Source organism: Ictidomys tridecemlineatus, chromosome 12 (assembly GCF_052094955.1).
Source record: "Ictidomys tridecemlineatus isolate mIctTri1 chromosome 12, mIctTri1.hap1, whole genome shotgun sequence".
Lineage (NCBI taxonomy): Eukaryota > Metazoa > Chordata > Mammalia > Rodentia > Sciuridae > Ictidomys > Ictidomys tridecemlineatus.
In genome coordinates, this window is record NC_135488.1 from 61,850,322 (window position 1) to 61,875,699 (window position 25,378).

General features: G+C 53.8%; 1 protein-coding gene across 4 annotated transcripts in view; it reads left to right on the forward strand.

Annotated features, from left to right (window-relative positions):
- The window catches only part of Sfxn5 (sideroflexin 5), a 112,477-nt gene extending 87,634 nt beyond the window's left edge, over positions 1–24,843 (forward strand). For 2 of the 4 annotated variants that reach the window (XM_005322154.5, XM_040270738.2), the window contains 2 exons: positions 6,421–6,538; positions 21,783–24,843. In XM_005322154.5, coding sequence (XP_005322211.2) covers positions 6,421–6,538; positions 21,783–21,860 — 196 coding nt within the window. In that variant the 3' untranslated portion in view covers positions 21,861–24,843. Of the gene's footprint in view, positions 1–6,420; positions 6,539–9,268; positions 9,661–21,782 lie in introns of those variants that run through there. The other 2 variants (XM_040270736.2, XM_040270737.2) reach the window with 1 other exon arrangement.
- Positions 24,844–25,378: the final 535 nt, after the last annotated feature.

Consider the following 25,378-nt stretch of genomic DNA (forward strand, 5'->3'; position numbering starts at 1 on the left):
AACAGTGATTCTGTTAATGAATGAGTGTGAAACTGAATCACAGAGACTGACTGAAATCCTGCTGCAGAGGGGGCAGGAGGAACGGCCTACCTACTAAGGCCCGGGCAGGCCTGAGGTTAGGGGAGGCTCTTGCCTGGAGGATGGCAAGGGTGAGGGGCTCTAGGTGGAGGGAAGCTACAGGGGCAGAGCCCTGTGAGGTAACCAGGAGGAGATGACAACTCCCTCCCTCCTGGGGGCACTGACATGGGGTCCCCTAAGGCAGTGATGGAGAATGGGGCAGTGTAGGATAAGCAGAGGATACAGGGCACTCCATGTGGGGTTCTGGGACAAAGGCTTCTCCCCAGATTTAGGACCTTCTTATTCTTACAATACTAATGATAATAACAACTAGCAGTTATTATTATTATTACTGTTATTGTTGTTGTTTTTGTGGTGCTGGGAATCAAATTCAGAGCCTCATGCATGCTAGGCAAGTGTTCTACCCCTGACCTCCACCCCCAGCCCACATCAGCTAGGATTATTAAGCACTTACTACATCCTAGCCCTCTCTCAGTGGGCTTTCAAGAGGCCCCCCTGACCACCCCATTAAGAAATCAGCCTCTATCACTCCCTTTGCCCTCTTAAAGCCTTCCCTGTCTTCATTGCAGTTATCAGTGTCTGAGATTATCTAGTTGTTTATTATCTTTCTGCTCCACTAGAATGTGGTCTCCTTGAAGGCGTGTAAACCCCCTTGCTTACTGCCCTGCATTTGATCTAACACAGTTCCCGGCACAAAGTTGAAGTTCAGGAAGAGTTTGTTGAATGAGTGAGTGAATAAATGCTCTCATTGACACCTCCTAACAGGGCAATGAGGTATTATGATGTTCCCATTTTACAGATTTTAAAAGGAAGGCAAAGAAAGTCATGTGGTCTGCTTCCCTTTGCATACTAGGGAAAGGCAGGGCTAGGACAGTCAGGAGTATGGCTGGGGATCCTGGGCCATTCCTACCACGCTAGCTGCCTCTTTGGTGTTCAGGTCACACCACATTATCAGAGTCTCCTGCCCTGCATGGAGATGGGGAAGGAACAGATTTGGGACCTGGCTTGGATGCCTGTATTGTTACAAGGGAGATGGGCAAGACTCACACAGGTCAACAGCAGATGAGACTGAGCCAAGGTGACCTGGAGAGGAGAGGGCACTGTGGGTCCATTAGCAAGGTGGGCTAGTCTCCAAGGAGGGCTGCGCCTGAGCCTGAGAGAGCAGGATAGGGAGGGCTGAGCAGGATGGTGGGCTGTTGTGCAGACACTGAGGAGTCCGGCCTTGCTGAAACAAAGTGCAATCACTGGGGCCCTGGGTGCCCAGCTGAGGACATGATCTCTCTCTGGCTCTAGAAGAGAGCAGAGCCTCTGGGAATATCTGAACAAGGGCATATTGAGTGTTGGGATCAAGAAAATGGCAGCCAGAGCTGGGTGTGATGGCACAGTCCTGTATCCCAGCGGTTCCAGGTTGAGGCAGGAGGATCGCAAGTTCAAAGCCAGCCTCAGCAACTTAGTGAGGCCCTAAGCAAATCAGTGAGACCCTGTCTCTAAGTAAAATATTTAAAAAGGGCTGGGGATGTGGCTCAATGGTAAAGTGCCCCCGGGTTCAATCTCTAGTACAAAAAAAAAAAAAAAAAAGCAAGCAACAAAAATAAACAGGAAAACAATCTTTTTGGTGTCCCTGGCTCTATCATAACCTGAAGTTGTCTCCAAATACCATTGATTGCAAATATACACAGAGACAGGGGCAAATGAGGTTGGTAGGCTATCTGTCTAGGAGGCCTCTGAATCCTGAGCCTTGGAACTCTGAGGCGGTTTCACCTGGCGCTGGTTGCCGATGGCTCGCGCCATCTGGTGAGACAGAACACTTGCTGGACAAGTTAAGCAAAGAAGCTTCCTTAGTCACAGATAGGCTTCAAAGGACAATGGAAACTTAGGGCAAGCTGGTCCCCCAAGGCTCAAGGAGGATGGAGTCACATCTGCCTGTGGCTCATGTCACAGCCCAGGGGATGGCTGGGCTAAAATGACAGGGTGTTCTGTGGTAGGCAGAACAAGCACTGGAGCCCAAGCTATAGCCCTTCCTATCTCAGGATGTTGCCTTTCCAGCACATTCTACAGGTATCCTGAGGACCAAAGCAGAGGAGAGAGAAAGCTGATTTGGCCAAAGCCATGGGGTGGGGTGGGGGGCCTCTCCTTTGGCAGGAATTTTTGGGAAGGAAACATGGTCTGTGATGCCTTCCCAGTTTGTATCTGTGTTGAGTTTGCAGAAAGTGGTTAGTGTTCCGTGGGTTTGGGAACCTAAATTTGGTTTTGGGAGTCACAGGAGGTGGCATGGAGATTATTCTAGTTCTGGACCTCTCCAGCCTGGGATCTGCCTAGTGTCTGGGATGCCACATGGTCTGATTAAATTCAGGCTCCAAAGAAGCCTACCTGGCAGTGAGAGGTTAGCTGTTGGGTGCTTCTGGAAGATTTGTCCAGGTCCTTCCCTGGAGCTCCTGGGGGAATCTCTAGGGAGAAGAGAGTCCAGCCCAAGTTGCCCCAGTAAAATCAAGAAGAATAAGGCCCAGTGGGTGCCCTCAACAATTGACTGATCTCACACCTACTGCCGGTCTGGCAGGGCGATGTAGCAGGGTGAGCTGAGACTTCCATTAGGAAAATGAAATCTAGGCCCCTCCTGCTGCACCACTTTCTGCCATTTCGATGTGGTCACAGAGCTTCCCTGGACCTCAGTTTCCCAGCTGGAAAATAAGGACACTACCCCTTCATCCCTTTGCTCTTTGGGACTTTGCATTTTGCACCATCTGACGCTTTTTGGCTCTTTGCAGGGTGGATGGGGCCCTGCCATGCACCCCATAGTCTTTAGGTGCAGGGGACTGGTTCAGGGCCTCTACTGAGGAGGCTGCTGGGAGGGGCAGCCCCCACCCTCAGGGAGCCCCGCTTGGGTGAGGGAGTCCGGACAGCCAGAGAAAAAAAAGACAAAAGAACACTTACAAAGCAGCCTACTTGCAAATTAATGGAGCGCAAACTAAAACTGCGCTCCAAGTGCTGAAGGAATGCACAGCAATGGGGGAGACCAGCTGTTGTGTGGCAGCCGGGACTGGGACCCGACTTGCCTCTGGCCTCACTTTATCCTCTGTAGCAGGAGCGCTCAGAGCCAAGGAGCCTGGGCTTCTTGCTAGGGTAAGAGAGAGAGGTGGGAACTCTGCAAGCTCCGCTGTACTTGACTGTTGAGATGAAAAGGAAAAGTCTCAAGTCAGAGGCAGAGGAGCCTCCACTCCTGGCCCAGAGGCAGGAAGGCAAGCAGACGTCCTCCTCTGCAGCCTTCACCAACCAGAGCTGGGATGAGCCCCCCAGATGGAATCCCCCCATCTCAGGGGCAGGCTCCTGTGCTGATCAGGAGAAGCAGAGCAGGGCTGGAATGCACCTGAAAAATACACCAGGCTGGGTCTAAGCTGGGTAGGGGGTGCCCAGGCCACACCCACAGTGGGTCCCTGAGTCCGCTCCCCCATCTTTCTTCATCCCTGGGATCCGGGTCTTTCCTTTCTCCAGGCATTCACACATCTCTCCATCTGCATATTTTAACTCCCCCAGCTGCCTTTCCAATCCCTCCCTGCCATTTCCCTCTCCTCCCCTCCCCCGCCCTGCTGTGTTCACTCTGCCTGCTCTGGGCTGGGACTCCTCAGGCTTGGGTTTGGCTGTAGCCTTGGGCTTGCCTCCTTCCTGCTTTGAGATAACAGGCCTGGGGCTTCCCAGACTCCCTGCCCAGAGAGACTTAGGCCAGCTGCCCCATGAGAGAGGAACCCAGCTCACAGCCTACCTGGAAGGGAATCTATGTAGTGTTGTTCCCACCACCTCCCTCAGGAAGTCCCGTGGACTGAGCTGTGACCTGCCCCTTCACCTATCAGGGAGACAGCCACACTCTCCATGCCCTCAGTGAACCTCAGGCCAGTGCCTACAGAAAATTCATACCCTCCCATCTCACCACCTGAGCATGAGGCAGTCCCACTGTCCACATCCTGTGTGCTAGTTTGGACAGCAAGGCCTGTGGCCCACCTCATGTTCTACTCCAGAAGTTGATCTGAGCTGGAAGTCACCTAAGGCTGGTGTCAGCCTTGCTGCAGCCCCTCCTCGCTCCTAAGAAGACAGGGGTCCTTGGGCCAATTACTGGGAAGGTGTGGACTTCACATGACACGAGGGAGAGAAGGGGTGCTAGCCACCCAGGGGTCTGAACTTGACCCAGGCACCTTAGTTCTGCTCCTCTTGGTCCTGTGGAAATCTCCCTCTCTATAGTTCAATTTAGGCTTAACTTGAAGCTGAAGATCTTAGGGTCTGGGCAGGTGCAGAAGGCTGGAGGATCAGGATCTCACCTCCTTCCCACACATAACATGGGCAATATCTACAGCAATAATGACTCTTACTGAGGGCCAGGCTGGGCTGATCCTTTTACTTACATAGAATTGATAAATAACTGAATCTTTATTAATACCTAAGCAGAAATACCTGGGGCAGGGTTTCTCAGAAGTGTGTTCTGGGGATCCTCTATTTTAGATTCATGTGGGGTTGTTTAAAATGCAAACTGTCAGGTCTAATACCAACTGAATAAGGACCTCATGGGATTAAGGAACTCTTGGAAGTTTGCTTTTTTAATCAGCTGACCAGAACATTCCAATGCACAGTCAAGTTTGAGAATTGCTGCTCCCAATTTTGTTCAGGGCCAGGTGCCCTTGGAATTCTTGTCCTAGAAGGTGAAGGTCATACAAGATTTTCCAGCCCCCTACACTGGGTCTCTGCCCCAGAGGGTCTATGGTAGTCAGCTTTCCATTACTGTTACAAATACCTGTAATAATCAATTCATAAAGGAAAAGGGTTTACTTTGGCTCATGGTTTTAGAGGTTTCAGTCCATGATTGGTGGACCTTGTTGCTCTGGGCCTGTGAGGACACAGCATGTCATGGCAAAAGTACATGGCAGAGCAAACCCACTCCCTTGTGGCCAGGAATTGAAAAAGAGAAAGAGGGGGCTGGGGATGTGGCTCAAGCGGTAGCACACTCGCCTGGCATGCGTGTGGCCCGGGTTCGATCCTCAGCACCACACACCAACAAAGATGTTGTGTCCGCCGAAAACTAAAATAAATATTAAAAAAAAAATTTAAAAAAGAAAAAGAGAAGGAGGAAGGGGTTAGGCTCCCCTTGTCCCTTTTGAGGTCACCACCCAATGGCTGGAAGACTTCCCACTAGGCCCAAGTCTTAAAGTTCCTCTACCTCCCTATAGTTCCAAGCTGGAGACTAAGCCTTTAACACATGAGCCATTAGGGGAACTTAAGACCCAAACTTTAGCAGAGGCCTCTCACCTAACCAAGGCTGGAGCCAGGTGTGCTCCAATGGAGGCGGGGCAAAGCAGCCCTTTACACCAGGAGCTGGCATGTGGAGGGCCATGCAACTACAGCTACGAAGGTCAGATATAGTGCCCATCTAACATCCTCTGGCTAAGAGTCCACTCTGCTGGCACCCCCGGGGCCTCCCCAAGTGAGGTGTATTAGTCCCCTCTGAAGGGGGAAAGCTCTGACGAACTTGGGAAAAAACGTGCCAACTGTCATGGCCCCCACTCTGCCTGGGGAGCCCATTCTGTCCTGGAGCTGCAGTACCCCAGGCCTTGGAGGGGTCTTTTCTTGCCCATCTCCTGCCCAGAAATCCCACCTCCAAAGTCTGCCATAGTGAGCTGGTGCCAGTCGTGATAAGCTGGGGATGAAATTGGCAAAGGGTCCTGAAGGTGGGAGCCAGGAGCAGCCCAGGGTGACAGCACTTGCCGGGATCAGGAGTGCAGGAAGCAGCCCTGTGGCCTCATACAGAGGTGGCCTTGGATTTGGGCAAGTCCCTGCCCTTCTGTGGATCGAGGTGTTGAGGTGGTCCTCGAGATGGCTTCCGCTCCGTAGAGCGGGACCTCCCCTTCCAGGCTGCATGTGTATGTGTGCCCATGCGTGCAGATGCTCTATCTTCTCCCCTGGATGCCACCTACTCTGGTTTGTTTGTTACTTAAGCCTCTGAGGGCCATTTTCCACTCCTGCCAGTCTCCCCAGGGGCAGGGGGCCAACAGCCTTCTCTATTGTCTCCCCCACATGTGACCTTCTTGGCACAGGACTGGCCACATGGTGGGTGGGCACCCCCAAAATGCTTGCTTATTGTTTGAGTAGTCAGGGTTGGATCAGAATGTCCTTCAGGCCCGGCCTGTGGGCAGGGTAGAGTGACAACGGAAGTGGGCCCCAAAGACAGAATCTTGTTCCATCTGTTTAATTAGAAGCTGATATAGAACCAGGCTGCCCTGTCCCTGAGGAAGAGTGGTGGCTAGTGGCCAGCCCACCCTGTCTTTGGGCCTCATGGGGCTCCTCCTTCCCTCTCCCCCACAGGACGGCTCTCCTGCAGGCGCGCCCCCGGCTGCTTCTACCTGTGCAAAGCCTCGTGTGCCTGGCAGCCTTCGGGCTGGCCCTGCCACTGGCCATCAGCCTCTTCCCACAGATGTCAGAGGTCAGTGGGGGCCTCCAGGGTGGGGCAGGGAGGGGCGCAGTTGGGTCATTTATTAACAAATATTATCCCATGCTGATACCCTAGCACTGTGCAAGGGACTGTGGTTAGAAGGGCAAATGGCCCAGGCTCTGACCACTGGAGTTGAAGGTCAAGCAGTCAACACAATGATGTTCAAGTTCAAGGGAGGTTAGGATGGGAGAAATCTGACTGAGTGTAGGAGGAGACAGCAGACCCCACGGAGTCTGGAGGGAAGTAGCATTTCCCTGGGATCTGGAGGCTGGGCTAGAGCTGGCCAGGTGAGAAGTGGGTGGGTGGACACATGGCCTGGGATCAGCCAATGTGAAGATTCTAAGTTGAGGCAGCACATGGGGACTGTTCAAGATGGGATCAAAAGCTGATCAAGCGCTCTTTAAGAACTGACCACAGTCTGCAGCATGAGCAGAGCGTGGAGCCAGCTGAGGGAGCCCAGGTAAGCAGCCTGGGGCCAGGTGGTGCTGGGAGCTTGGAAGCCAAAGCAGAGAAGCCAATGTCATCCTGAGGGCTAGCCTTAAAGCAGGACCACAGACTCCTGATTTTGGGGGGTCCCCATGCCTGTGTCATGAGTCTGGGTTGGAGCTCTGGAGAAGGAACTATCAGGAGGCTGTGGGGGGCATCCAGTGAGATGATGGCAGCTTGGACCGGGCTGTTGGCAGGGGGCATCAAGAGGAGTGGGGCCTTTGAGAGAGAGCTGGGTGGCCGCTTCATCAGGACTTCATGAAGAACTGCATGTGGTGGGAAGGAAAGGGATCTGGCAGGATGTGTGCCCTGCTTTCTAGTTGTTTCAAAAGCAGAAGGCAGATAGGTGTAGGTGCTACATGAAGAGGGGCAGGCTGGAAGGAAAACATTAAATTGAGTTGGATGACCTCTGGGTGTGAGGAGCCTGTGGAACATGCAAATGGAGGTTCCCTGTGGAAAGTGGTTCTGGAATCAAGGAGAAAGGCCTGGGCAGCAGGGAGAGAAGTAGAGACCACTGGGATAAAACCAGTCCTGGGAAGGGCAGAGCCAGCCACATGGGATCCAGAGTAGGTGAGCAGTCCCAGCTCCATGGGGTTCAGAGTATCCATTGTCCTTCAGGCAATGGAGACAAACCCTGTCCCCAAGGAATGGAGCACAGGTGACCTACCTATGGCACCAAGGCCATCATCAGAGGTGAGGCTTGGCACCAGGGAAAAAGAGAAACAGGCACACCACTGTGACAGATGCAGGATCTTTAGCGCTTTTAGTTATTACTTTTCCCTTTTTATGAAGGGAAGGACTGGGGCTGGGTAAATGCAGAACAGAAGCACCCAGAAGGAAGCTGAGGACATGGAAAGGAGGAGGATGGGGAGCAAGGCCCATAAAAATGGGGGAGGGGACCTGAGCAGAGACAAGGGCCCTATCTTGGCAGAGGGAGAGCGCCCTGCCCGTGTTCGCATATGGGAGGGGAGTCGGGGGCAGATGCATTTGGGAGGGAAGATGGGTGGGAAGCCAGGCAGGAGGAGCAGGCCCAATGGGACCCAGTGAGCCTGGTGTTTGGAGTAACGAGCTCATGAGAAGCGGGGACTGTGGCTGGAGTTTGTGATTTCAGAGTTGACCCTCCTTTGCAGAGGGCCCCAAGAAGGGTGGTGGGAGGGGTAAGTGTTCCCAGAGGGAATTTGGAGAAGGTGACAATAAGAGACAGGAAGGTGAGGATTAAAGTAGGAGGTAGAGACCCAGCTTCTAGGTCCCCAAGGGTGAGAGCTGGAGTCACTGCCCCCACCCCAGCCCCAGAGTCTGGGGAGGATACTATGGCAAGGGTGGGGCTCTTGTTTTATAGGACCCACCAAGGACACACCAGGTGGGATCCTGGTGTATGAAATGAGCCCCCAGTTCCATCAGGCCTGAAGGGCTTAGCTTTGTTGTGGGGACAGGGACACTCTTCCCACCTTCAGGAAAGCTCCAATGGAGTCGAGAACACCAGGTTGCCTAGAAGTCTAAGGACAGAAGGGGGGTACTTTGCAGTGGTCCCTGACATCCATGTCTTAGAGAGTCTGAGCCCAGGCTGCCTAAAGTCTCTGCACATCTCTGTAGCAGCCTGAACCTGAGATTCTAGGCAAGGGCCGAGTCCCCCGTGTGCCTCTAGCACCATTGTGCCCTGAGCATCAGGGGCTCTGGAAGCTCTGCATGGAGAGGGCCCAGAGCAGGAAAACTCTTGGCACCAGATCAGAGACCATCCCAACTATATGGATTTCAAGGTCACCCCATTTACCACTGGGAAATGGAGGCCCAGAGCAGCCACAGGGGAAGCCCAAGGTCAGAGGAAACCCTGAAGGTCCACACTTCTGGTGCAGAGAGATGGTCCAAGGTCAGTTGCTCTGGCCTCACAGAGGCTCCAGGCAAAGCCTGGGCTCCACTGTCCCCCAATGCCTGCTCAAATAAGCACAGAAGTCAGTTCTTCTGTGTGTCTAACCAAAGTCCTCTTATGGCAACCCAAGCCTCTGTGTCTAGATTGGGAAAAAATATCATCACCGTATCATAGGTCTCTGTCCCCTGGGGAGGGAGGGTTGCATTGCCTCCAGCAGGATGCAAGCTGTCCTGGGCATCATGGGGTGTTCTGAAGCCTTTCTGTGACCTATCTATGGCACCAAGGCCATCAGCCAATGGCTGAGAGGACCTCATTCCCCCAGTCATCCTCCCAATTAATTCTAACAAGGTACTTCTTCTACCGTGCAGGGATCACGTCTCAGGTCCCAGAAGCCAGTGGGATTTGCCATAATAAGTCTGAACTTGCTTGGGCTGACCCAACTTTGCCAAAAGCCACCAAGGCTGTCAACAGAAGTAATCACTGAAACACTAATTAATTAATTAGGGGACTTGGAAATCGAGTTTAGGAACTGGTTCCTAGGATGGCTGACCTGCGGTGATTGGTGTGGTTTCCAACTCATCAGCCCCAGAGGTTGAGGAAAGAACTTCAATCCCTGCTGCAATTCCTGGGAGAGAGTTTTGTCTGCTCTTTTTTTGAATTAATATTTTTGCCTATTAAAATAGCACTGAGGGTCAAATTGCAAATAGTAATGATAGCTACTTTTACCAAACAGCTACTAAAGCAGGCAAAATGCTGGAAACTCCGTGCCTTATTGTATTAACTCCTCCTAATGCTCTTCAAGTTCAAAGTATTATTGATTATCAAGGGATGTTGCCCAGACAGATAGATGTGTGCATCTATAGCTCTGGGGAGAGGTTTGGCTGGAGATATGAAACCTTCTGTACAAGGGGGAAATCAAAGCCTGGGGGAAGGTGAGGTCACTGTGAGAGGAAGAAATGCCATCGAGAAAGGGAAGGAGCAGCAAGAGGCGGGGAGAGAGCCCAGGTGGAGTAGATTCACACAAGTTGAGTACATGGAAGGCGGGGGCTCTGTGCAGAGTGAGCTCTGACCCAGGGGCCTGGAAGGAGCAGAGGAGACTTAGCCATTGTGTGATGTAGATAGACACTGCAGTCAGGAGTCAAAATGGTAGTCGGTTTTCTCTTTGTTCAGAAAAATGAGCTCGGAGATGGGCAACTCTGGGAGATGAGCATTGGGTGTTCTGTGAGATGGAGGTTGGGAGCTGGTGAGAGAGCAGCAGTGGTGAGGGAATGTCCATAGCCCAAAGAGGGAAGGTGTGGCCGCCAAGGGGTCCCTGGGTTCAGTGAGTAGAGGGGCCTGGTGGCAATTCTACAAGGCAGGCTCCTATATTCCTGTTTGCAAATGAGAAAACTGAGGCACAATTAAGATTAAGGACTTTGCCCGAGGTGCACTTTGGTAATGATGGAGCTGTTTTTGTACCCAGGCAGGATTCCATAACCTTCCTCAGCCTGCCCATACCCCATCACAGAAAGAGGAGGCCAAGTCTCATCATAAAGAGGAGGCCAAGTGTGTGCCCCAGACTACTCACCGCTAATTTATCAGCAATTACATTCCAGTGTCTTCCCCTAGGCCTCCTAGACTTTGTGGGGGAAGTGGTTTCCATTTTCACAGGAACCTTCTGGAATGTGCATCTTTGTTTTCTGACCCTGAGATGACAAAGGGGTAGGAAGGGTGGGGAAATCTAGAGGAGGGACAGGTGGGACCTGAGACCCCCTTAGAACTTGAGTGTGAGAACTGGAGGATGGGATCTGGCCTCCCTGCTGGGCTGTGGCCCTATTGTCCACGAAGGGAGCATGGATTCTGCCTTGATGAGACCTGTGACCTGGAGGGTAAGGCCACACAGTGGGACATTGCCAAGAATCGCTTGGCCAGGCTATTCCCAGGCACAAGCAAGCCTATCAGCACCCCACACCCATGCTCTATCCCATAGACCCCCATTCGGGCTGGGTTGCTTTCCCTTTCTGTAACTGGGATGGTCACATAATGGTTCCTAGTCTTAGGGAGCCTCCATTCTGGGGGTGGAACCCAAAATACAGTAAGTCACAAATGTCAACAGGAAGTGGAGCTATGATAAAAAGAAGGCAGAAGGCTGCGCTAGGGTATGTGGGTATGTGGGTATGTGCTAGGGGCCTCCTGTGTCCAGGTGGGGCCTGATTTACGTGGCCTTGTTGGCCCTGCCCTCTCTGGAGATTGCGACTCTGAGTTCCAAGCAAAACACGGTCGTCTCCATCCTGCCTCCCCACTCTACTTACACTGATGCCTCGGTTCCCTGGAGGGAGATTTCCAGGGTCAGTCTCTGGGCCCATAGGCTTGGCTGCCATAGGAGGCCGGACCGGCTGATGGTAAATGTCCCTCCAACCCTGACAGGCGGTGTTCCCTACCTGGGAGCGCGTCCAATCCCCCTTAATGAACCTCGTGTCTCCTGAGAGAGAGAAGCAGCACCTTGGCCAAGGCCCCCTCGCCTGTCCCTGCCTGTTTCTGCCTCTATCTTTCTTTGTGCCTCTTTCTCCCTTCCCTGATTCCTCTTGGGCTCTCCTCCCACCCCAGTCCCCTCTCTTTCCCTCACGGCTCCCCCGGGAGCTCTGGGGCTGGGGGACGGGGCTGCACATACAAGCCGGAGCCATTGTTCCACAATCTGTTTTTGTCTTCATCTTGTTGGCAGGCGGCAGGAGAGGAGCGAAAGGTTAATGAGGCACTGTGAACGGGCGGCGGCGGGCGGGCGAGCCAGCGTGGTGACAGGGAACTAATTAGGAGCAGTTTAACAGGAGGAAAAAGTGAAATCTCCTCTTCACCAACTGTCAATAATTAGCTGATTTGGTGAGGTTGAAATGTGTCCACAGAAGAAGTGGGGCCTGTCTGGGGATGAGTGAGGCGTGGGGAGTGGGGGGCAGTCAGGGGCTTGGCCCTGTCCCTAGGTGGTATTGGGGCAGGGGCTGACCTGTGTCCCCCAGGTCTGCCCTCTGCCCCGCTGGCTGGCCTCTGTCAGCCTCCACCTTCTAAATGGCCTGAGTCTTCACCTCAGAGACCTCCGTCCCCCCAGCTGTAAGATGAGGTGTTAGAACTAAGTTTCTTCCTGGCTTTATCCCATAGGATTCTGGAAGTGAAAACACAAGACAGGGCTTTCTTACTAGAATCAGGAGAGCAGTGGTAGTTATGTGACCTGAAGTTCGGTGCTGAGCCCTGCAACATGGGTGTATCCTCTGAGCCATCCTCTAAGGCCAGGTCTGGCTTCCTGAACTGTGCCAAGATGTGAATGGGCAGGGGCCTTAGGCCTGCTTGGGATATGCCCCGTGGTCCCCTGGGTCCTCACTCTACTCCTGTCCTTCCAGCCACTGCAGGGGCCAGTCTAGAGAGACAGGGCGGGCTCTGGGCTGAGGCTGCTTGTTACAGGAGCCTGGAGGGGACAAGGAGTCAGGTTCACCAGCCAGGAGGATTGTTTCCTGTTTGGCCTGTTTGCACTGTTCCTGTCAGTTGGCTTGTCTTTTGTCAGCTCCTGGCCTTTGACCTTCCCTGACACCTCAGCAGAGGACACCCCTGCCCCCTGCTCTTGCAGCTTCTGCTGAACACCTTGGCTGGGAGAAGATATAAGAGCCCCCAGGGCTTCCTGCTCTAAGCCTCCCGTGTCAGCCCTACCAACCCCCAGGCCCCCTCCCTCTCAACTGAACCCCTCCTCCCTCAGCTCCAGAGGGTCCCTGGACTAGAAGGCATGCTGTGAAGCTCTCTCTATGTCCACAGCACCTTTCACAAGCCATATCTCACTCTTACAGGTTTGTGCATCAAGAAACAGAGGTAGCTGAGTGTGATGGTGCGTGCCTGTAATCCCAGCAGCTTGGGAGAGAGGCAGGAAGATTATGAGTTGAAAGCCAGCCTCAGTAACTTAGTGAGGCCCTAAGCAACCCCAAGAAACTCTGACTCTAAATAAATATAAAAAAATAAAATCACTGGGGATGTGGCTCAGTAGTTAAGCACCCCTGAGTTCAATACCTGCACCAAAAAACAAACAAACAAGCAAACAAAAAACAGGGAGAGAGAGAGAGAGAGAGAGAAACAAAGAGGTACATCCTCCCTGCATAGGGAAAGAATGTGGGTTCCTCCAGGGGTCCCAGAACCCCACTCTCTCTCCACTCCCTCACCGGTCCTGAGGAAAAGGGTGGTTTGGGGGCTGGGGTTGTGCCTAAGTGGTAGAGCGCTCACCTAGTACGTGTGAGGCACTGGGTTCGATCCTAGGCACCACATACAACTAACTAAATAAATATTTTTTAAAAAAGAAAGAAAATGGTGGTTTTGATGAAATAGCTTGACCAGGTAGCTGTGACCCACCAGAAGTCAGTCTCTGGCCCCCAGTTTATTCTGAGAAAGCATTTGATCTCCTCACCGAGAATGGGGAAGAGTTGAGAACCGGCTTAGGTACCTTAGGGATGACCTCCTCAAGGACATCATCCCTAATGTGCCCCACCAAGATCTGTCCCACCTCACACGTGCAGATTCTGGTCCCATCTCCTGCCTGGGGACAACAGCCCCCTTTCCCTCCCTGGCAGCTAGCGTGTCCCTAAAACTCAGAACTGGTGCTCTTGATCAACATGGCTTGTCCGGGTTCACCTTGACTTTGTTGGCTCCTCTTCTCTGGTTCTTCTGGGGCTGATACAAGGCAAGAGACGATGTCCAGGGACCATCATGTCCCTCCAGAGTCCACAGCACTTTCACTGTCCCCAGAGCAGGAGCCTCCTCCCCTCCAGTCTCCAATCCATCTCCTGCTTTGCTTGGAGATGTTTGTTTGGGGTTTTTCTCATTTACTGGTTTAATCAGGTCCCTACTGAACTCCGAAGCAAGCTATTTTTGCCGTCAGAAATCTGCCGCCTCCCCGCGCCCGCTGCTTTCTTGGAGTTTGCCCACAGGACCCCCCAGGAGGGACGAATGGGGATGGCAAAGCCGCTTGGAGCCCAGGAACGCCAACGCCACCTGTCATGTTGCCTGTTCCCCGCACCCCCATCCTAAACCCGTGCGTGCACACAGGCGCACACGCATGAACGTGCACACGCTCTCAAAGACAGGCCTCAGCAAGGCCGCCTTTCAACCCAGATCTCCCTCCCAGGACCTTCTAGAATACCTCACTGAATTTAGAACAGACAAGAGGCTTGGGTTGTGCAACGCTTCCACTGAGATAACAGCAATGATGTGTGCACAGGGTCTCAAGCATGCCTGGCCCGCAGCAAAAGCTCAGGCCTGTGAGCGGGGTGAGCAGAACATGGAGGGGCTGGGCAGGGCCTGGGCGCTGGGATGCCCGCAGATCCTGCCTCCTTTATGTAGCATCACATGGGCTTTCTAAGCCTCCAACAGGCTCCCGTCCATTTCTAGATATCGTCTTCCTAGCTCCAGGAGGTCGAAAGTTTTCCCACTGCTTGTGTGGGGAAACTGAGGCCTCCAGATTGAGAAGATAGAGGACAGAGAAGGACTGTGAGATTGGTCCACCAGAGGGCACCCAGGAACAGTGCAAAGCTCCAAAACCGAGAGGGGGCTTTGACCATTTTCTGGGTCTACAAAGCACAGGGGAGATGGAAAGGTTTGAGATGGGCCCCCTGCATTCACACTTTGGTTCCGTTTGATTCAGTTCTTATGGAGGATCCAACTGTGTGTACCAGGTGCAGCTGCCTTGAATGGCACAAGATGGAGCGAGATGGGGGTGGCTGTATTCACACTAGGTCTTCGACAGGGATGCGATGGAGACTAGAACAAGTGCCAGGGGCACCAGAGGTGGAAGCAATGGATTTGGTCTGACAAAACCAGGGGAGGCTTCCAGGAGGAGGTAGTCTTAGAAGAAGTGGATACAGCTTGGACTCAGGTCTCAAATATACAGGAAATGGAAAATAGCTAGTGGATGAGGAACCTGGAGAAAGACCCAGAAGGCCTAAGTGTCCAGCCAAGGAGTGTGACCTTCATTGAGAAGACAGTGAGAGCCCAGAACCAGTACCAAAGACCTGACCCCAGGGTCCAGGAATCCAAGTTCAGGCCTTACTCTTACCTGGCCCTAGCTTAACACCCCACCTTCTAGCTGCCCCCAAAAGGATAGGACTTGCTTGTGTGTATAGGGCCTGAGAGGCCTGCCAGCCCCTGTGAGAAAGGGTGGATGTAGCTGCCTACTGGTTCAGGGGTTCCAAGCCTTGCACAGGCCTCAGGCACCCACGGGCAGCCATATGCCCACCTGGGCTTTGGGACCCTGTGTCCATGTTGCCACCACCTGCAGACCTTAGAGGCTCAGACCTCGGGCCAAGCTCAGGAAGTGGCTTTGAGCTATGTCACAAGGTCAGGCTGAATGCCCCACCCCCTGGCCCTTAGTCTTTGAAAGGGACGAAGAGGAGCCAGCACAGGAAAGGCCAGGAGGAGCCAGTGCTTTGTAGTAGGTAAAAGCCCCTGAGAATGGGGCACAGGCTGGGGGATCCAGTTTCCTGTTTATGTCTCCACACCTCAGCTCCAGGTTCAAATATGTAAACTATCCACTGGCCCTGGCTGCAGGTGTGTGTGCTCCCAGGCTGGAAGGCAGAGGTGGCCCCAGATGCATTCCTCACTCTGGCCCCCCACCCACAATGAGCCTGGAGACAGAGAGAAATAGCTCAAGGTTAACCCTTCCCAGGCCACAGAGGAAGGCCACAGAGATGCTCCAGGGGCTCTGGAGCCAGCCAGGCCTTGGGGTGCTCAGGGGAGGCTCTAGAGATATTGGACATGGTGCTTCCCACCTGGGGCTGTCTCCTGGGAGGGGCAGGAGAGTCTGAGCTGGGCTGCAGGATGGAGTTGGTGCTCAGATACAGGCAGGTGGGGAGGGTGTACCCCACGAGGCTGTGTGGGAGTCAAGGTTCAGGCTGAGTCAGGCAGGACTAGCAGGTGACACTGCTTATTTCATAGTGGGCCGGGCACGTTCCGAGCATCCCCAGTTCTGGGGCTACAGGAACCATCAGCCAGTGCTGACTGGGAACTTCAGCTTTCTCCGTGGTCCCTGCAACCCTCAACCCAGGTGTCCTGCCCTCCAGCCGCCACCTGGCTCTCAGGTGCCTGGGAAAGGTACCCACCGAGTCCCAGCTGCAACAGGGGCTATAGTCCCTTCTCCCTGTACCTGCTGCTTGCTTGGCCTCCTTTCTCATCATCACCTTCTCCCCAGAGAAGGCCCCTACCTTCTCAGCTCGACACAGGGGGTCTCTTCTGGCTATATCCATTCCTCTCACCAAGCCTTGGCATGTCCCTCCACAACCCCACCCGTGAGCCACCTTGGCCACAACACTGTTACTCTGCACATATGGCTGGCTTTTGCTTCTTCCCCCTCAGCCTTCCCAGCAGCCTGGTCCCCTAGAGAACACCTGCCCTTGGTTCCTGCCTCCAGGCCTGGAGCTGGCCAGAGCAACAAGAGGCAGCCACAGTCCCTGAACCACACTCACAACCGCCTGTCCAAAGGCCACTCCCGGGCAGGCCCCTGATGTCATTCCCTTGGAGAAGACTGGACCCCCACATACCCAGAGAGCGTACTTCCTAGGGGGCACTTGATTATTGGTAAGAGGGGAAGAAATGGCAGATCTGCTCAAGTGGCCAGCACACAGGGCTCTACCCCGTCTTCTCCCAGTGAGCCCAGTGCTGAGGACCCCGGGATCTCAATACCCATGGGACCTGAAGATGGCATCCTATGGCCTCCCGCTCAGCCATGGCCAGAGAGCTAGAGGGGGCCTGGCCCATGTGAGATGCAAGTGAGGCTGTTCCCAGGGTTTGCACTGAGTGGGGGCTTGGGGAATCTGGACCTAGGAGGTCATTGTCACCCAGTTGCCAAGATCAAGACCTCTTGGCCCTCCTGGGACCACTTTCAAAAAACTGCCTAGTGTCCATTGCTGCTCCATGTCTGGGCACCCTCTGTCACTGCTTCCGCTCCTGAGGCTGGTCCCTCAAGGCCGCCATCACGGGCTTGTTCCCTTCACCCGCCCCTCAAATGTGCCTGTTCCCCAGGCCCTGGCACCCGCCCCTCCATCTGCTCTCCTGGGCAAGCTTCTCCACTCTGGAGGCTCTGGCTGTGCTCACACATCCGGGCTTTCTCTCCTGCCCATCGCCCCAGAACCCTGGACCCATCTGCCCCCCAGGCCTCTCCACTTGGGGAGCTCACAGGCACCCCCAACTCAGCATGGGCTACCCTGAGCACACCTCCCCCTCCCAGCCCCACCCCCTCCCATATTCCCTGCCTCTGAGAATGGCATCGCCAGCCACCCCAGCTCCTGAGCTAGAATTAGGAGTCATCCAACGCACAGTCATCCTCAACACCTCCCTCTCACCCCCACATGGAATTGGTCATCAACTCCTATGGATTTCATCTCCAGAAAGGATCCTCGGCACACCCTCCTGCCTGCCCCCACTGGCAGCATCATAAGGCAGGACCTAGCACCTCTCTGATTCTGACAGCTGCTCCCTGGGAGGCTTCCCTGCCCCCTCTAGTCCATCCTCCACACCACCACCACCACAGAGACCTTTCTAAAATAGGCAAGGTTATGGCCCACCCCTGCTCCGAATCCTCCCATGGCTCCCTATTGCTCTCAGATAAAAGGTTGGCACCTTCATGTAGCATAAAGGATTCTGCTTGTCCTCACCCCACCTCCATTGCCTGCTACATTTCCACCACATCTGACAGTGCTCTCCTGCCCTCGCGGCCCATGTTGGCCAGCTAATGCTTCTCCCTTCACCCAACAGGCTTTGCCTAGCCTCTCTGATCACCAAAACCCTCTATTCGCTTCCTTCCTCATTCCTTCATCAGTTGTAACCCCCAGCCCCTCCCCAGTTTCCATGGCACTTTGCTTGTGTCTTTGGAATCCATCTGCGTTCACTGTCTGACTCCTCCCCTAGACTTTGAGCTTCTCAAGGACACAGGCTGATCTTGTCCTTCTCCGTGTGCCCAGCCTGGGGCCGGGGACTCAGTGGCCATCGACATCTGCTGAATTGAGAGCAGACTGAGTTGGAATGAGAGGAAAGCCTAGCTTGACGCCTCTGTCCCCAAGCCCCTGCTCCTGGGCTCCTCAGTCACCTCCCCCAGGAGCCTTCCCACTGCCTGCATCTCCCCTCTCCCCCGTGCATCCCTCCTACCTGCTGCCCTCAGCTCCGAGGGGGCCCAGGGGAGCCTGGGGTGCTGGGAGGAGGAGGCCTCGGTCTCCCTGGGTCTGCGGGCTTCAGGGAGTGAGCACCGTGGGCCGTGGCCCTGGGCCGTGGTCCTCCACCGCGGTGAGCAGCCTCTCTGATTTTAATGCGGGCCTCAGTGCTTCAGTGAAAGCCGGCATGGGAAGTTGCTAATAATGGCACTAAAATAAAATATGCTACATCTGTTATGGGTAGCAGAACAAAATTAGCTGCTCACACCTCTGACATCCAAGATGTCTTAACTTAAAATACTCCTTGGCTTACTTTACATCATTTACTGATTATATTTAAAAGAAATACAATTTTGCAATTACTGTTCTTTCCAGTGTGATATCTATGCATCATTTTCCTTTTATGTTTATATATTTCTCCTTCATTAGTGCAGTCTGAAGGGTGATTAGGATTCTTCAAACATTTTACAGAGGTTAAACGTTGATTAAGATTTAATTATTACTGTAAATAGCTTGGAATGACATATGGTGCAAAAGCCTGACATATGTGCATTTGAATAAATGAAGTGCTATTTCCCAGGATGCCTCAGTAGCTGTTTAACAGCTTTCCCGAAGGGTTATGTTACACCTCATGGTAAGATTGCTGGGATGTTATATTTTGTTGGTTTTTGCAGCTGAAAGCTAAGAACAGTTTTCCAGTTTTTTAAAAACATTGAATATTTTAAATACCTAAATTGTTTTGCACAAATTTTTGCTAATTTGTCTAACTAGGTTAAACATTTTCAAAAGCATTTAGATTTTTAAGCGTGGGCGCTGTGCATTGTGTCAGTGGCAGCATGGGGACGAGGGGAGCTGGTGGGGTGGAGGGGACTTGGGGTGGAGGGGACTTGGGGCCTGGCAGGGGTGGGGAAGGAGAAGGTGGTTTGAGGAGAGGGGTGGGGGCCAGGGTTGGTCTTGAGCCTAGCTCTTGTCTGTTTGGTCATCTCAAGGAGCCAGAGCCTGAGTGTTGGTGTATCAAGACTAGAGGAGAAGGGTCCTCTGTCTCCAGGAACCCCGCCCCGCCCACCAGCTCCAGTCCTTACCAGACTCCCTCTCCTCTGGACCCTGACCTACACAGCCTGGGTTGGTCTGAGTCTTTGAAGGCCAGGCTAGTCTGCACCACCTTCTGCCTCTCTCCCAGGGTTGCTATGTCTTGACTTACATTAGATGCCTAGGTCAAGTTCAACTGAGCTAAGTCGCAAACCTGACGCCCCTGTGATCCTTCCCAGGGTAGGTCAGGCTGGGGCCTCCTCACTGAGGGGACACCTTCCTCCCTGACCCGCCCCAGGCAGGAGGCTCCAGTATCTCCATTGGATCAAGAACCTAGAGCTGAAAAACAGAGGCTATAGTGTTCTGCAGGGGCACCCCATCCTCCCAGGTCCTGTTCCACCCTTTTATTCAACACTTAGGGGCACTAGCACTGTACTAGGCCTTCAGGTGACCTGTATGTCCGTCCCCTGCCTCAGGGAGCTTGTGACCTGATGTGAAGGGGTGGGGGATGAGGAAACAGTCCCCAGACCACGTGATGTCACTTGGATATAAGAAGTGTGTGGGGCTGGGGTGCTGGTTGAGCTGAGCCACAAAATTGACTGAAGAGAAATGGAGTGGGGGCGGGAGGGGAGGCAGGAGGGCAGCTGTGGCAAAGATGGGGTACAGAGGGGTATGGAATAGCACAGTGTGTCCACAGAACTCAATAAGTACACGTGTCGTGTGTCTCTAGTTCAAGGGGAAGGGTGTCCAGGGGTAGGGCAGGGGCTGGGTGGTGCAGGAGTCAGGATTTGATCCACAGAAGGAAATGGGAGTCACTGAGTCATCTCATAGTAAGGAGAGGCACTAACAGATGGGAGCTGTAGAAGGTGGTCCCTGGCTATGGTGGGGGGTGGACTGAAGTGGACAAGACCTCTGGGGAAGGGAAGGAAAGAGAAGGCTTGGGCCCCCAAGGTCTCTGTCCAGACTACCATTAGGTGGTGGTGCCATTATCAGAGATGGCGAGCTGGGTGAGGCCAGGGAGATGGTGGATTCCGTTCCATTTTATGTATTTATTGGCCTTGGGGATTGAACTCAGGAGTGCTTAGCCACTGAGCCACATCCCCAGCCCTTTTGTATTCTTTATTTTGAAACAGCATTCACTGAGTTTCCCAGGGCCTCGCTATATTGCTGAGGCTGGCTTTGAACTTGCGGATCCTCCTGCCTCAGTCTCCCGGGTCTCTAGGATTACTGGCATGCACCATCACACCTGGCCTCAGTTCCATTTTAAATGGGTTGAGTTTATATGCCTTTGAGATGTCCATAGAAAGTTCTGTCAGTCAAGCAGGCAGCTGTGGGCCTGATGCTCGGGGGGAAAACCTTGGGTAGAGACACCTCAGATGTGGGAGTCACCCAGGGCGTCTAGTCACACTGAGATCCAAAGACCCTAAGAAGCATCCAGTGGATGTCGTGCAGTGAGGGCTGAAAGTGACCGTGGAGAGGAAGATTTTTGTGGAGGGTGGTGAACAGAAGCCAGATTTACTGTAGGTTGAAAAGTCAGTGGGTGGTGTGGAGGTGGATACCACTGGTTTAGGCAATTCTTCAAGCAAATGTGGTTGCCGGGGAAGGGAGCCAAGGTAGTAGTGGAGCCTGCCTTGGTTGAAGGAGAGCTTTCCTCAGATGGAAGGTTCTTGTCCTGGGTGGAGGTGCGAATAGGCAGTCAAGGTGGGACAGAGGGAGGGCACCGGGACCAGATGCCTCAGGGGCTGGAGGGAGGTGGTGCCAGGTGGGGCTCTGCCTTCTGAGGGCCAGGATGGCTGCCGTGAGGCACAGGAGGGCAGGAGGGCAGGAGGGAGCCAGGGTGGACACCAGGAAGCCATGGGTTTGACAGTGGGGAACTGAGTGGTTCCCTTCTGATGTCTTTGATCTTTCCCTGCAGTTAGAGGTCTCCTGAGCTCAGGAGTGGGGATCTGAGGATGGGATGGCCGAGGAAATCAGAGAAGGATTAAGGTGGCCTCTGTGGGAGAGGGAGGTGACCAGGCAGGAGCAGGGGTGGGGATGCTGTTGCCAGCTGCTGTGATGGCCCAGCCAAAGTCAGGGACGGTGAGCTTTGAGTGGTTCCATTAGGTCATCAGGTCCAAGTGTGGAGATGGTGGACACATGGTCGGGCGCCTCCACCAGTTAGGGCTGCAAGGTGCTTGGTCTGGGAGTAGCTAAAATGATGTTTCCTGATGTCCAGGTTGAAGGGAAGGATGTGAAGACTGGGAGGTGGGGAGTCTGGGGCTGGTGGCCTCTGCTGTCTAAAAGCATAGAGGAGCAGAAGGGGTGGGATACCGCCAGGGTAGGGGGCCATGGAGCTGAGAAGGCAGGGTTTGGGTTTGAGGAGTCTGGATGGAGCAGCCCTGGGTGACCAGGTTGAAGGAGAGCTTTCCTCTGAGAACAGTTGTCTGCAGTGTGAGGGACAAGGGCCTTGGAGATGAGGGAGACCAGGAGTGGGATGTTTTGCCACGTGGACATATAATGAGAATGAAGAGGCCAGATCTGAGCTGGAAGGAATATGTGAGCCCCAAGGTGGCAAGACCATGGAAAAGGAAGGACAACAGGCAGGACACATGGACCCAGAGGTGGAGGGCACAGAAGGGCAAAACTATGGGCACCAGCATGGTCTTAACTGCTACTCCAGCCTCCTCTTTCCCAGTCTCTCCATTCATCTTTCTGTTCTCTCTCTCCTCAGATCGAAACCTCCCAGTTAGAGCCTGAGATCGCCCGGGCTACAAGCAGCCGGACGGTGGTGTATAACAAGGGGCTGTGAGCGGTGGCTGGCTGGCCTGGGGACAGAGCTTTGTCCAGGCCAGGGAATCTGGGGGCAGGGAAGAAGTCTGTTGGGCTGCACCTGCAGGTGGACCCCACAGTCCTGGGCCACCTAGGGGAGCACTCAACCCACTGTGGTAGGGAGACTAATCCATTCACATTTTAACTTAGGGGAGAGGAATTCTGACACATTTCCTATACAAAAGAATCAAGTGCATTTCTGGGCCTTATGTGGGGTTGTGGAAACTCCACTCAGCACAATTATGTATGAAACTGGAAAACTGCAGAGTGTCCATGGGGTAGAATTAGGATCCTTTTATACATTGGTTTCTTTTTTCTTTTTCTTTTTCTTTTTTTTTTTTTTTTTTTTTTAATCAGAAGTAAGTCTGAGCCTTGGTTGCAGGTGACCAGAACTGGCAGGTGGACAAATGATGGGAGCCCAGGAACCGGGTTGGTTTGGTAGTTGGGCTGGTAGATTTAGGATATCAGAGTGGCCAGGCCAGATGACTCCTCAGGCTGGAGAGGGGGAAGAAGGGGAGCTGGTTTGTACCCCACAGGATAGGAACTAGCCACGTTGAAGGTCCTCAGGAATTGGACCCAGGGAGTCATGGAGCCCTGGAGATTCTTTGGGCAGCAGGTTCTGAAAGTGGCCAGCTCTTTTTCGTGTTCTAGCTGCAGAACCAATCCCTCTGCCAAAAAGCCAGTGATGGTGGGGCTAGGGTCCCCCCTCATGGAGCTCTCACTGATTCCAGTCCCCCGAGGGGATCCCAGCTCCAGGCAGAAAGCCCCAGGAAGGAATGATGCTTCCAGTGCAGGAACCACGCAGAAGTGTCCCCTTTCAGGCACATGCTGGAGGCTGGATGCTGGGGCTGAGGATGGGCTGGAGCTGGTCCAGCTGCTGTCCAGGGAATCTCCAGCCATTGACGCTGCCTGTCACATTCCACCACTTCCTGAGTAGGAGGGTCTCGTGCCTGAGAGTGCCAAGGCCAGATCCCTGGGAGCCATCTAAGAGACAGCATCAACCCAGGAATGGTGGGCCCCAGCTCTGGCACCAATGGGCCGTGTGACTCTGGGCAATTCACTCCCTTCCCTTGGCCCCTCCTCCTTGCCCAGAAGCAGAAGACTGGATCAAGGGGTGCCCTTCACTCTTCCAGCTTGTCTTTTCCTGTCCTGCTCAGGTGATGGTCATCCTGGGCACATGCATAGTGTGGACAGTGGACTTGGGAAAGGGGGAGGCCCCTTGGAATGGCCTCAGAAATTGGATTTTGCCTTTCTGTGTGTGATCCCACATCTTGGAAGCACTTGACCTTTGCCAAAATCTTGGCAGTTCTGGAGGAGGAGAGAGTATGGATGGTTGGGTCTGTGTGGGGGGCCACACTTGCATGCCACCCCTCAGCTCTGCAGCCTGAGGCTCCTGGCTGCTAGCTCCCCTCTCCTTCTCCTCTGCAGGCCAAGGACAAGGAGAGAGTTCTACAGAGGGAAGCAGGACCTGGGTGGGGGCTAAGCAAGGTGACTCCTTGTCTGAAAGGCCCAAAGGAAAGGGAAACACTAACTTCGATGTGCCCCCCAACCTGACCCCCTCAAGGATGGAAGCTGCCAATGTGCAGCCTTTGGGTCTCCCTCCCCTGGTGATTCCACCTTGGGAAGGATCTGGGCTGGAGCCTCTGCAAGACAGCAAGAGCGTGGCCGCAGATGGCCTCTCAGCAACTTAGGGCAGGTGTCTGATGAAGGGGGTCTCCCATGGGCATTGACAGCAGGTTCCCACCCAGAAGCCATGGTGCCTTTGCCCCCCAGCCAGCCAGCCCCTGGTGACCAGCAGCTGGCTCTGCAGGATGTTGTCCTGAGCGCCCACCACTCTCCTGAGGAGCATCCCACCTCGCTGCTCTTCAGGAAAGGGGGAAGACATGGGCAAGCAGGGAGGACAAAACAGCATGGGGGGGAGCATGGCTGAGGATGGGCTGGAGGGGGAAATATTTTTGAGCCAATCCTGTCATAATGTGAGCATGTCAATGACTGCTGCACTGTGCTGGCTTCTAGGCATGGACGGGGCGGGGCGTGTTTGAGTCCTCTTTTGAAGAGCTCACTGCAAGCTCAGCCTTCCCCCAATTGTCATAGGGTCTTGTTCTCATGCACTTTATCTTGGGACCGAAACTGCCTCCCAAGCCATATTCCCTCTAGAGGCCAGAGATGAAGCCTTTCCAGTTCCCCTGTGCTGGTGGCCCCTGCCCAACCTCACCCTGCCCTGGTCCTGTGGCCTTGGCCTCTCATAACTTACATGCCTTTTACCTGGATGATTTGCATCAAGCTCTCAAATGCAATTTCACATGAGCTAAGGGGGATGTCCCCATAGGGGTGCAGTGGTAAAGGATCCTCACAGCTCACGGTGATGGGGACAGAAGGACAGTGGGCCATGCTGCTAAGCCCTAGTCTGGCTTCAAAAAAAAAAACCAAACCTCCATAGAGGGAAACTTTCTGCTAATTCCCATACCCAACTCTGATGAGGCCGGAGGAGAGAGGTCTGGGCGGGGCAGGTTGGTTTGGGTAAACTTGGCCCAGCTTTGCTGGAATACAGGGCACATCTGCAGCTCTGGTGTCCTTTCCCAAACCCCTCTGATCACTTCAAACATTCCCTCAGGCTTGGGGATGCCCTTCTCCCATTTCTGGAAAGCAATCTGAGAGTGCAGGAGGCAAAAGCCCAAGATGTCAAGATGGCTGCCAAGTAAAGATGGCCACCAGACCCCTATTTATTTCCCAATCCTGTTCTGAGTCTCTGGCCTGGGAGAAGGGTGAGGGTCATGAGAAGAAGAGCCAGTGGAAGATCTAAGGTGGTCTTCCAGCCTTGGGTGGGCATAAGTGAGGCCCCAACCCACGTGCCTCAGCACACCCAGGGGACTTTGTCTTTTTAACCTTCTCAGAAATTTTCTCAATCGTGTGATTTATGTAATACTAATGAACTGTGGGCAATAAACGATGGATTTAAAGCATCGGAGTGCGGTTTTGTGAATTATGTCGGGAGGGGTGGGAGCACGGAAACACAGCAGGAAAGGGTGAAGGAAGGGCTGCTGGAGGATTGTGTGGGAAGGTGTAGACCCAGGGTCCAAAGAAGGCCCAGAGAGAAGGACGGGAAAGGACAAAGGCCAAGTGAGGAAGGCAAAGGGGAAAGGGGGGTGGGTTAAACTGCAGAAGGACCCCCTTTGCAGAGCAGCTATCGAGTGCTCACCAAGGGATGCACCCAAGGAACTTGAGTACCTTAGGAATTCCAGCAGATTCTGTGCTCCAAGAGGCTGGTGGAGGAAGCTGAGGGGACCACAGAGAGTCTGCCCACAGGGAGGAGGAAGGTCTGAGCTGAGTGGAGAGATGCAGATGTCTGCCACCTACATGATACCAGCCCTAGGAAATCTACCCTTCATAATAACTTCCAAGGTCCCTTGCGGCCAGGACTCGGCCTCCTAATAGCCTCGGCTCCTCTTCCAAGCAGCCCTCAGAGGTTCCCCCGTAAAGGAAGCCTGGCCTGGGACT